Consider the following 13,282-nt stretch of genomic DNA (forward strand, 5'->3'; position numbering starts at 1 on the left):
GAAGTGTAGCATGCCAGTAGCTCTCATTGCATTCTGTGGCACCAACATAACTACAGGACACAAAGGTGCTTGAGCCTGGGTTCACACATATGCCATGCGGGAACCAGCGTGATTCTAGTGCGGGTTCCTGCATCGCAAGTCTCTTGTAGGCAGTTCACACTGCCCTCTGCGAACCGCTGCGGGTGTCAATACAAAGTTAATGACAAGAGAGGGTCGCAGTGCAAACTGCAAATTCGGACAGGAATCGGATCACATGGGTGTGAACACCCATTTGATCCAATTCCAGTGCGGGAAAAAACTTAATTACATGCGAATTCAATGCAAGTTTAGCCATACAACTGTATGGTTGAATTTGCATTTGGACAGACATCAAATGTGATCTGCACAGCGATGCAGTGCGAATCACATGCAATGTCTGTTATCGCATATGCGTGAACCCAGGCTTAAGCTCCACCAGCATATTCAGAGTAAAATGTAAGAGGCACTGGAGCCAAAGTACACAACAAGCATCCGCTGACAGCAGAAAGTTTATAGAAGCCCAGCACCAGATTTTGCAATATATTAAACCCCAAATGACACACCTTCTTTTTTGCAAATGTGTACCTCTTCCGTGTACCGCCATCCAATCTTGCTTTTAAGGTGCTCTGTGGTGTGGGGTCAGCAGACCCATTCAAGTCTTCATCAGGAAATCTCAAGTCACAGTAGTCCAGCAGCTCACCGCAGGAGAAGACCTCTGCCTCATTACAGTAGGAAGACATGGACATTTTTCTTTTTTAGCAGCTTCAAAATGCTAATATTAAATGGTTTACAAAAAAAAAAAAAATATTCTCTAAGGCACGACTGTTGTCTGATTCAATTCCAATAAAAGGATGAAAAATCTAGCAGCAGATAACTTACTTGTGTAGATGTGTACCAGGTATACGAATACTCATCTACAAGTTTGAATGCGCTTTACCTGGTTTCTTCAGCAGTATGCAGTTACTTATCATACCTAAAGGGTTACCGGCCAGTGCTGGACCTGAATTATTATATGCCAAGGTAGGGAAATGTTACAATACCAGGTCAGCCTTGCCAGCACTAAACTGTGAATGAAGCTGCTGCTGCTGCTGGGGGAAGCGTGTCAATGCCCCTCCCTCCAGGAAGTCTAATGGCTTAGGGATCATCTGCAATTCACAGGCTGCACCTATTCTCATTCAACACTCAGCATTGTGTAGGCTGGAGCTCTTGTTAAGTCAGGAAACAGCTCTGTCATTTTCTATTTTTGCTACCCAAAATTTCCATAGATATGAATGAGGACTAGCGATGAGCGTAGTGATTTCAATAGGGTCCCAACTACATCTTAAAGTGATACTAAGTCCCCCCCCCCCCCCTTTTTTTTTTCTTATTAAAAATAACAAACATGCCAATACTTACCTGGTCTGTTGTAATGGTTTTGCACAGAGCAGCCCTGATCCTCTTTTTCTGGGGTTCTAGGCCTCTCCTATTCAGCAGGTGCCCACACAGAAAGCTGCTTTTCATGGGGGCACCCGTGCTTTCTCACTCCCAAGTCCCGCTGCTGCGTCCATTGACACAGACAGCGGGACCCCCGCTCCCATGTCACAACTTTTGAATGACAGCAGCGGGAGCCAATCCAATGGCTCCAGCTGCTATCATTTCGTCCATGGAGGAAGGAGACAGCAGCAGGAGCCGCTTCACTTGTACATGTTGCTGTATCAGATCAGGTTCAGGTGAGAAAAAGGGGGGGGGGGAGCTGCAGCACAAAAGGTTTTTCACCTGAATGCATAGAATGCATTCAGGTGAAAAAACCTTAACCACTTAGTCTTAGTGGTGAGACATTGCATGTGATTCGCACCGCACTGCTATGCAAATCACATGCGATTTCTGTGCAATGCAAATTGAGCCATACAGATTGCATGGCCGAATTTGCGACCAAAGTCGCGCAGGACCCTTTTTTTGGTCCACACCAGAATCGGATCGCACCTATGCGATCTGATTCCTGTCCGAACTGACAGTTCGCACTGCAATAAGTCAACTTATCTGGGGGTGTCATTAACTTTGTATTGACACTCCCAGCAGTTCCATAATGGCAGTGTGAGCTGCCTGCGAGTTGGGTGCGGATTCGCAGGGTTCCCGCATCGCAATGTGAATCGGCACTTAAAGAGGAAGTAAACCCGCCTCTGCAAGTTGTACCTATAGGTAAGCCTATAATAAGGCTTTCCTATAGGTACTGTAAATATCTCCTAAACATGCACCGTTTAGGAGATATTTACCTTACATGCAGCCAGTGACGTCACTGGCGCATGCGCTCTGAAGGAACGGCCGCTGGTGCCGTTCCCTCAGAGCCCCGTGCCGTGACCGTCGGCTCCCATGCGCGTGCGCGGGAGTGACGTCACCGCGGCTCCGGCCAATCAGATGGCCGAATGCCGCGATCCCGGAAGACGGGCGACTGAACATGTTGCCCGTCATAGGGGTAAGCGGGCAGCATGGCGGGGGCTTGTTCTAAGGTAAGTATTTCATAATGAGCTAGTATGCGATGCATACTAGCTCATTATGTGTTTCTCTTTCAGGGTGAAAAAGAAAAAAAAAAATGAGTTTACAACCTCTTTAAGGACCAGGCGTATTTCTGACACTTGTTGTTTACAAGTTAAAATCAGTATTTTTTGCTAGAAAATTACTTAGAACCCTCAAACATTATACTGTATATACATTTTATAGCAAAGACTCTGGAGAATAAGATGGCGGTCATTACAATATTTTATATCACACGGTATTTGCGCAGCGGTCTTTTAAACGCAATTTTTATGGAAAAAATACACTGAAATAAAAAAAGAACTAAACAGTAAATTTAGCCCAATTTTTTTGTATATTGTAAAAGATGATGTCACGCCGAGTAAATAGATACCTAACATGTTAAGGTTTAAAATTGCACACACTAGTGGAAAGGCAACAAACTATGGTACCTAAAAATCTCCATAGGTGACGTTTTAAACATTTTTTAACGGGTTATCAGTTTCGAGTTACAGAGGAGGTATTTTGCTAGAATTATTGCTCTCGCTCGGATGATTGCAGCGATACCTCACTTGTGTGATTTGAACAGCCTTTACATTTTGCGTATTATTGCTTTACATATGCGTTTTCTTTGGTGCGTTTTTTTCCTACTTATTTTTTTTCACTATTCCTTTAAAAAAAAAAAATAATAATAATAATCGAATCACTTTTATTACTGTCCCATTATTAAACATCCCTTCTGACAGTAATAGGCATGTGACAGGTACTCTTTATGGGGTCTAAAAGACCCCAAATCCCTCCTTTGCACTTAAAAGTACTAAAAACGCTAAAATTGTCATTTTTTGAATACTGTAACTTCTTTAAATCGGTGCTGTTGGCAGCCAAGTAAACTGGAAATAAGCTCGCTTCTGGGTTGCCTAATTGGAGACCCGTTCAAAGCTGAATCCGACCTCCTTCGGGACTCTGACCAGCCAGCAGAAGAGGCGGCTGGTCACTTGGGTCTCTCGGTGGGACAAAAGACTCGGACAGAATGGCGGAAGGTGGCGGGAGGGGGGACCTCCCCTCCCACTCCCTGTGATAACGGCCGAGTGGCATAGGTTGTTATCATATTAGAAAGCCGACCACCAGCTCTAAAAAACTGTACCGGGGTGATGCCTCTAGCTGCAGACATCACCCCGGTACAACCACTTCTTCAAGCCGACGTACAGGTATGTCGGTTTGCTGAAAATGGTTGTAAAGTCAGAAGGTTTTACCCTAAAGCTGAGTTGCAGCCTCTAAAAAAAAAATCCAGATGTGTAAATGACGTAACTTGCCACGGTGGCGTTAGGATGGAAGTTCTCATATGAACACTTCAAAAGGTACGAAAAGAAAAAAAAATATCCAAAAATGAGCGGGGGGGGGGGGGTAGGTGTTAGGGGTGGAGTGATCTTATGTGTAGGACCTAGTTGTATTTTTGGCTGGTACTCCGCTTTAATGCATTAAGTTAAAAAGTCTTGTGTGTGCAGCAGCCCCTAACACTTACTTGAGCCCCCTCTCTATATCTGATTGGCTGAGACACAGCAGCAGCACCATTGGCTCCCGCTGCTGTCAGTCAAACTAAGTTAGCCAAACATGTTGACATAAAATGTTAAAAAATTTTGATTTTTTAATTTTTTTTGGGAATGTTATATCAGAATGTAAAAAATATTGTTTTTTTTTTTTTCAAAATTGTCGCTCTTTTTTTCAAAAATTAAAAATCGCACATGTGATCAAATACCACCAAAGGAAAGCTCTATTTGTGTGGGAAAAAAGGGACATAAATTTCCTTTGTTTACGACCGCGCAATTGTCCGTTAATGTAAGGCAGTGCCGAATCGCAAAATATAGCCTGGTCAGGAATGGGGTAAAATCTTCTTGTCTTAAAGTGGTTAAAAATATGCTCAGTGAGGATTTTTTCATCAAAGACATGTAGCTAAATACATTTTGGCCTAAATATATGACAAAAATTGAATATATTGGATATTTTTTAACTGTCAAAGTAGAAAATGTCAATTTTTTCGCAAAATTTTTCTTTTTGTTTTTATTAATATCGCAAAAAATGAAAAGTGCAGAGGTGATCAAATACCACCAAAAGGAAGCTCTGTTTTTGGGAAAAAAAGGACGTAAATTTTGTTTGGGTACGGGGTTGCATGACCGCGCAATTGTCAGTTAAAGTTGCACAGTGCCAAGTTGCAAAAAGTGGCCTGGACGTAAAGCAGGAAAATCCTTCGGTGGTAAAGTGGTTAAAAAAACACTGCTTTTTGTACACCTCTGGGTATCCAAGCTGTCGCTTACCCCTCCTTCCCGCACTCCCCTTCAATACCTGTTCCATGATACACGCTCCTCAATTAAACGCTACAAACGTAGTATAGTTCCTTTCCTGCTGAACGCCGCCAAGTGGCGGAGTTCCACCTGCCCCACGCTTTCTGAGTGGAAGCGTGAGGTCAACCTGGTGATGGAGGCGGAGCGGTGAGTTCTCACATCCCAGGGCAGGGAGGAACGTTTTAAGGACACCTGGATGGGGTGGATGTATTACTCTGATGAGATCTCAGATGTGCACACACCCATTATAAGCGGCTGAGCTCTAGGGCTTCGGCCTGGCCTTCTCCTGCTGGGGACCCGTGCCCTCAAACCGGACCTCCCTTTCCCTACCTGTTTTACCCTCTCTGTTTTGTCTATTCCCCTTTACTGTCTCTTCTCTTCTTCTTCTTACCCCTGACTTTCTTTCTCTCTCACTGTCTCTTCCTTGAGGCCAGTGGCTGATTCTGCTGAAGTATATCCTAACGTGGATATTAATGTGCACTGATGTTAGCACTATGTGCTGTGTCTGTCGAGCTCTCCGGGCTCCTTTGCGGAGTTCCCCCTTTTTTTTTGTGGCAGCTCTGACAGACGCGGCGCATCCTGGGGGTCTTTGGTTGTACTTACTGTTTGGCCGATGTTGGCACACGCCTTTACAATGCCCGAATGACTGACCCCTATGGACACTCTTGTTTCATTAAAGATGTCCGGATTGAACATAATGCCGATTGTGCCTTCTCTGTGTTTCCTTTCCTGAATGCACTTTTGTACTACTTTGTTATTTTATGTTTTTATATGTGTATTTGAACTTGATAAATAAAGATTATTTAAAAAAAAAAAAAAAACACTGCTTTTACAGGCGTTTGGTGGGTTTTTTTTCAGCCTGTAAAAGTGACTCTTTGTTTTCCATGCACACATAGGTGTTTACAGGCTGAAAAAAAATCACATGTGCATTGAGGAGAGGAGCTTTTGAGTAGAAAAAAGGCCAGACATCTAAATGCATGCAAACACACCTAAACACTAGATGCATCCAGTGCATGAGCATTAGGCAGGCCAAAGATTATGCGATTTTCTTTCCTACAACCACAGGTTGCTTGATTCCCCCATTAAAACAGTTCATGTTAATGGAGGAATTTCTCCCATGGAGCTATTGATGTGAGACACGGAGCTGGCCCTGCCGGAAGAACACAAAGATTATTGCTAGATGCTATAGCCGCTGGCAATAAAAGCATGTTGAAATCTGACATGCTGGTAGTACCCAAGTCGATCGAGGGATTGACTTGGGTACAATTAGCCTGCCCATACATGGATCGAATCTCAGCCGGTTAAGCAGGGACCATCTATGGCTTGCTTTAGTCCTTTCCCATGGCCAGAATAAATGAATATTCTGGCCAGTAGAATCCCATAATGCCCAAGTGCTTTATGCTCCTGAGCGTATGTACAATACTTGGCTCTAGGCAGGTTTTAGAGGAGATACGCAAATGCCATGTGTCCATGAGGCCTAAAGCACATGTTACAACGCAATAAACACAGTGTCCAGCAGCCGTCCATGTGAATGGGCCCTAAGATGGTCTAAAAGTGCTTTTTTTTTTCTAGCGGTCAATGTCCACTTACTGATCCACTCAGGCTTCTTGTCACCAGAACAAGAATGGGAGATGCCTTTCGATGGGGACCCTAGTTTTAGTGGTCCTGGTGACTAGAGATTCCCTCACTTTGGAGGGATTTCCTTTCGCTTCATGTTGTGGCTATTGGACAGGAAGTGACGAGAAATCTCTCCAATGGGACACTGATGGTAAAAAAAAGAAAAATAATAGCAGGGGTTATAACCCTCCTTGTGCGCATGTGCAGCTCACCATTCAGTGCCGGGCTGATCTTTGTATGCTGGAATGTCTAGCCTGAGATGACGTCATCCCGTACCAGCAAAAGACCGACACACAGAAGATACCAGGGAAGGGCTGTGGGGAAGGGTTTAACCCCTTTAATTCTGCTTTAATTCCACCTAGTGACCAAAAGCCTTGGACAGAATGTAGAAGAGTTAAACTATCCTGCATCTGAGCACCACAAACCAAAACCACTATTTAAATGGGAACTAAACCCTCCTCTTCTTTTAAGCCATAAAAGCTTCCATCTTAGCCTCTGTTTTATCTGCAGCTGCCATGGTGCTGCACATGTCATCAGTTATCACACCAGCTATTTGATGGTTTAACAGTTTAGTTGATAGCAGAGGCAAGTGTGAAAGTTATCATTCCCAGCATGCCGAAAATGGAACTGTTTTTTAAAATTGTTAAAGTGTTACTAAACCCACAACAGTAAAATCAGTCTGTATATGTAGTTAAAGGATTCTTGTTATACTCGCTGTGGAACATAAGGGGTCAAACCTCTGCATTGTGTAAAAAGGCTTTTTGCTTCTGTCTTCTCCCATTCTTTTACTGTTCCCAATCCATCTCCCGATAGTAGAGCCTTGGGAGCACTCTGCACATGCTCAGTTTAGTGTGTATTGCTACAGATATTTTTTTTCTAGAGAGAGTGCATGTGATCAGCACAGGGCCAATCAGCATTGTCCAGACAGAGGGTCAGGGATTCTGCAGCCTCATAGGACAATCAGTGTAGAATAAAAACTCCTCCTACATTCCTACAAGCTTTAACCAGACACTGATAGAAGTCGCAAGACTGATATATATACTGCTAATGAGAAGAGGTATTTAGCAATTTATATTTACTAAAACTATTGCATTTCCATGTTCTGTGTACTGTGGGAGACCAGATATAGTGAATGCAGGGTCCTGGGTTAAGTAACACTTCAAATCCATTTTTAATATTCAAAGCAAACTCACCCATCCATCCATGTCTCTATTATTTATTTTGCTGAGAAATCACTTTGATAATACCCTTCAGCATTTCTGGTCATGGCCATCTTGATGATGACTCGTGTAGCATTTACTTTCTGTAAACCATCTGACCTTACCTGAGGCACCAGACAAGGATTGGTCATTATTGAGAAAATGGCATTATACAATAACAGCATTTTACATCTCAATGCAAAACAAGGTAGTGAGACAGTAACAAATAAACAGAATCTGTATGGAGTACACAGCAGATAGGGTAAAAGTACTCAGGTAACTATTAGGAAATATAAAACATAATGAATAAGGGGGGCCTGCACTGCAGACAGTATGACCCAAATACTATATACTGACCTAAAACCTTATTGAATTTCCTAGGGCACCCCCTGCTAATATACGTCAGTTTGTACATGGGTAATACGGAGTTAATGGAAGACTCCCATGAGGCCACCAAATGGGAAGGCGGGGGCAGTCCATTTACCAAGTAGTCCAACCCCTGAAAAACATCCCAACACCTTAATCCTCCCTCCACCAAATGATTTGGATTAGTGCACAAAGCAAGGTCCATAAAAACATGGATGAGTGAGTTTGGGGTGGAAGAACTTGACTGGCCTGCACAGAGTCCTGACCTCAACCTGGCAGAGCACCTTTGAAATAAATTAGAATGGAGACTGTGAGCCAGGGCTTCTCCTCCGAGATCAGTGTCTGACCTCACAAATGCACTTCTGGAAGAACGGTCAAACATTCCCATAGACACACTCCTAAACCTTGTGGACAGCCTTCCCAGAAGAGTTGAAGCTGTTATAGCTGCAAAGGGTGGGACAACTCAATATTGAACCCTACGGACTAAGACTGAAGCCATTAAAGTTCATGTGTGTGTAAAGGCAGGCGGTCCAATACTTTTGACAATAAAGCGTATATCTTGGATCATGGTATAGGAAAGATATTCTGCGATCCTGAAAGACAAAATGAAAGTGTTTGAAAGCATTTGTGACCCATGGATTACTTATCTCTCAGGACATGCTTGATGGCAATGCCACTGTTATCCTGGTGTGGATGGTCTCTTGGTTTTACTTCTCACTCTCCTTTCACTCTCCACCACTTTCTCTTTTCCTTTTCTTCCTCCTGGTGGGCTGTCCTCTGACCCAGTGTGGTCAGAGCATCACAAAACAGCTGATGGGAGTCGTCCGTGCGCATGCGCAGAAGACATTTTTCGAGGTTTGGCAAAATTATAACAGAGAGCGGACAGCTGACTGAGAGGAGGCGGGGCTGAGGTGAGACGGAGGACGGAGGACACCGCCGCGTCATCGAGACATTAGGGACAGAGGCACATATGCAGAGCTGGCGGAGGAGGCGGGATGGAGGTGCGGCCGTGTAATAAATGCAGTATTATTTATCCTTAGGATTTCATTACATTTACTATTTCTTATTTTGTATTATAGAAATACTAAATGTTATGAAATCCTAAGGATAAATAATACAATGATTGCTAAAGATAATAAAACATAAGGAGTCGCTAAAGTCCTGCATTTATTACACGGCCGCACCTCCGTCCCGCCTCCTCTTTTCAGCTCTGCGGTGTCTTCCGTCCCACCTCAGCCCCGCCTCCTCTCATTCAACTGCCCGCTATGTGTTATAAGTTTACCAAACCAAGATAATGTCTTGTGCGCATGCGCACTTGAGACTCCCATCACTGGAAGTGACGAGGTACGATTTTTTCATGGGTCCGAGAAAATTTTAGAACACCGGCACCGGCCCTGCTCGTCACTTCCAGTGCAGGTGCGTCATTCCCTGCTAAACAGCTTCTGGGCATGCCCAGAAGCTGTGCAGGGATGATGTGCCTGCCCCGGAAGTGACGAGCGGGGCCGGTGCAGGGCATTCTGGGATTGAAGAGGACGCCAAAGAGGATGCGCTGGCTTCAGCTGCCCACACCAGAGATGGCAGCGCTGGACAAGACATTTTCAAGGTAAGTATTTCTTCTAAAAGGTAAGTGCAACCTGGGACAGTTCAGAGGCTAGCCATTGTGGAATGCACAAGCCCTGACTGTCCCAGGGGCATTTTTATTGAAAAATAGTTTCCGAGGCCGGAACTCCGCTTTAATATGATATACGTTCCTATTTACTAATGCTAGCAGCATAAGGATTATGAATCAGGGGCATAGATAATGGGGGGGGGGTCAGGGGGGTTCAAACCCCCCCCCCCCCCAGAGCATCAGTCAATTTCACAGCATCTAGGCTACTGTAGCCTATCAGCTGCGGGAGCCGCACTGCCACTGGGGAGACCACCTGTCTCATTCACGAGGCTGACAGGCAGGGCCCGTCTGACATTGAAGCCATGCTTACTATTTGCTTCACTAACAGATGTGCCTGCTGGGGGTGCTGTATATACTGTATATATTTGCACACCACAATTTGTCACAGCGTGGCAGGCGTGATAATTATTGTTCTCTGGGTACTCAAGGCTGACCTTCCTCAGGAAAAACAATGATCAACGGCCCTATTATGAATGTTGATTGAGAAAGTTAAGTTCCACTTTAAAAGTTCTGTCTGCGACTCATTTGGGGACATTTCTCTTATGCCCCGTACACACGTGCAGATTATCTGCAGACTTTTGTCTGCAGACTTACCTTTTCTATGTAGTGCAAGGGCCTGCCGGATTGCATACAAATTGAAAGTGTTTAGGTTTGACCTCATATTATATGGTTTTGGTAAGTCTGCAGACAAAAGTCTTCAGATAATCTGCACGTGTGTATGGGGCATTAGGCCCGTTCACATCTGAGAGATTTTCTGCTTGAAGCTTGTAGCTCTAAAATGCTCAACAAGCCAAATCCCATTTATTTCAATAACTCCTGTTCACATCTGAGCGTTCTGATGCCTGAAGCAAAATGCCTGTCACTCAAAAAATACATGAGCTTCTTTTTGGCAGATTACAAGCGTTTTTGGCTCCATAGACTTCAACTGCTCAAGCAGCAGCTCTCTACCCCTAATTTTTTCTCCCTCTCCTCCCCAGAGTGCTTTGTATTGGCTAAACAAAAATGCCTGAAGCTGTAAAACGCTTGTAATACACTCCCAAAAAATGATTGTAAAAAGCTGCAAAAACGTTTTAAGGCTCCATGCACACTAGCATTTTTTAGAAGCTCGAAAAAAATGCTATATGAAAAATTCTGATAATAGCATTTTTGTGCCAGCTTCTAGTAGCATTTTTGAAGCTTTTAGGAGCATTTAGCATTAGCATTTTATTAGCGTTTTTGCAGTACATGAAGGAAAAAAAAAAAAACTTAAAAAAAGCTGTTAGTAGCATTTTAGTAGCATTTAGAAGCAGGTAGAAGCATTGAGCTTTTTTTCTGCTGGAAAAACGCTCCAAGAAACTAAAAAAAAACATTTTTTTTTCCTACTCCTAGACGCTGAAGCTTAAAAAATGCTAATAGCCTAAAGTAGCGTGCATGGACGCATAGATTTAGCTCCTAGATGCAGGAAATAATGCTAATAACAGCTTCTATGAGCTTTAAAAAAGCGCAAGTGTGCATGGAGCCTGCAAAAATGCCCAAAAAATGCCAGTAAACTGCTATGCAGTGAGCCTGAGCCTCCATGCACACTAGCCTTTTTTTAAGCCCCTAGAAGCTGTTATTAGCGTTTTTTCTGCTCCTAGAAGCTAAATAATCTCATCCTATGAGTCCATGCAAGCTATTTTAGGCTATTATCGTTTTTTTAAGCTTCAGCGTCTAGGAGCAGAAATAAAATCGTTTTTTGTAGAGTTTCTTTAGCAGAAACGCTCCTAGTAGTGATTTTCGAGCTATCTTTTTCCTTTTTAGGCCTCTTGCACATGATTCTCCTGTTTGAGCATCAACTTTTTCTTTGTATGTGTTTATGCGCACTTTCGCGTATTTACGTTCACGCAATTTTGCACGCATGCGTGAAAACTTAGCAAAAAAGCTGATTTTTCTATTTTTTTACTGAAGAATGCACGGCACTTGTTTACCCGCCTGTGTGCATAGACACATTACAATTAACCACTTCCGGACCGCCCGTCGCAGTTTTGCGTCAGTACTTTGATGTTAAATATCGGTGTAACCCTGGTATTTTCTTACAGGGCAGGCGGTTCTCTATAAAAGTGGTCCCAGCATCGGATTCGCCGCGGGATCACTTTTATGGGTGGTGGGAGAGGTGCCCCCCCTCCCACCGCTTCCTGGTTGTTTTCCCGGAGCCGTCGGTAGCGGGGAAAACAATCCGGTCCTTTCAGGTCCTAGGCAGGAAGTCGAGTGAGGGCAAGATGGCCGCTACTCGACTCTATGGCCTTGGAAGACCGGAGCGATGTCATACGTGGCTTCCGCGAACCAGCCTTAAAGGGCCCATTTTTTTTCTTGCTAAAAAAATTTAATTCTTTCCTTTTTTTTGCTTTTAAGTGTAGATGTGAGATCCGAGGTCTTTTTGACCCCAGATCTCACATTAAAGAGGACCTGTCCTATCTATTTCCATTACAAGGGATGTTTACCTTCCTTGTAATAAGAAATAAAAGTGATCATATTTTTTTTTTTTTTTAAGGGACAGTGTAAAAATAAAAAATAAAATGTAAAATAAATAAGAAAAAAAAAAATTTAAAGCGCCCCGTCCCTCCGAGCTCGTGCGCAGAAGTGAACGCATACGCAAGTCGCGACCACATATGTAAACGGTATTCAAACCACACATGTGAGGTATCACTGGGATCGTTAGAGCAGGAGAATTAATTCTAGCCCTAGACCTCCTCTGTACCTCTAAGCTGGTAACCTGCAGAAATTTTTAAAATGACGCCTATGGAGATTTTCAAGTACAAATGTTTGACACCATTCCACGAGCGTACGCAATTTTGAAGCATGACATGTTGGGTATCTAATTACTCGGCATATTATTATCTTTCACACTATAAAAAAAAAAATTCGGCTAACTTTACAGTTTATATTATTTTTTTAATTCAAAAAAGTGTATTTTTTTTTTTTTTTTTAAATTGCATTTGTAAGACCTCTGCGCAAATACGGTGTGATAAAAAATATTGCAAGGATCTCCATTTTATTCTCTAGGGCAGCCTTGCTCAAGCAGGTCAACACAGAGGAACCCTTGAAATAACTTTTTTCTGATCTCAGGGAACCCCTGCTACAAATGACTATACCTACAACTCATGACACATTAGTGTGATGGTCAGTGGAAAAAATGTTCCTTACACTTGTGGTCATTGGGAAGATTTACCTACTTCCAGATAGCTAAAAAGATCATCGGTGTCAGTAGAAACTTATCTGAGGAAGAAACTGCTCATTGCTCAAGGAACCCCTAGCAACTTCAGGAGGAACCTTAGAGTTCCATGGAACCTTGGTTGGGAAACCCTGGTCTAGGGTCTTTGCTAAAAAAAAATATATATATAAATATATATATATATATATATATATATAATGTTTGGGGGTTCTAAGTAATTTTCTAGCAAAAATAACTGATTTTAACTTGTAAACAACAAGTGTTCAGAAATTGGCCTGGTCCTTAAGTGTTTAATAGGCTGTATTTTAACTCATTAAAAAAATAAATAAAAAAAAATAAAAAATGCTGTACTGAGCTTTTTCAAGCTGCAGTGTGCAAAGGAACTGCAGAAACA

General features: G+C 43.0%; 1 protein-coding gene across 1 annotated transcript in view; it reads right to left on the bottom strand.

Annotated features, from left to right (window-relative positions):
• The window catches only part of TSTD2 (thiosulfate sulfurtransferase like domain containing 2), a 46,117-nt gene extending 45,003 nt beyond the window's left edge, over nucleotides 1-1,114 (bottom strand). The window contains exon 1 of the mRNA XM_082243348.1: nucleotides 582-1,114. Within this exon, the coding sequence (XP_082099474.1) occupies nucleotides 582-764 (183 nt within the window). The 5' untranslated portion in view covers nucleotides 765-1,114. The remainder of the gene's footprint in view (nucleotides 1-581) is intronic.
• Nucleotides 1,115-13,282: the final 12,168 nt, after the last annotated feature.

Source organism: Pelophylax lessonae, assembly GCF_965119305.1.
Source record: "Pelophylax lessonae genome assembly, chromosome: 1".
Lineage (NCBI taxonomy): Eukaryota > Metazoa > Chordata > Amphibia > Anura > Ranidae > Pelophylax > Pelophylax lessonae.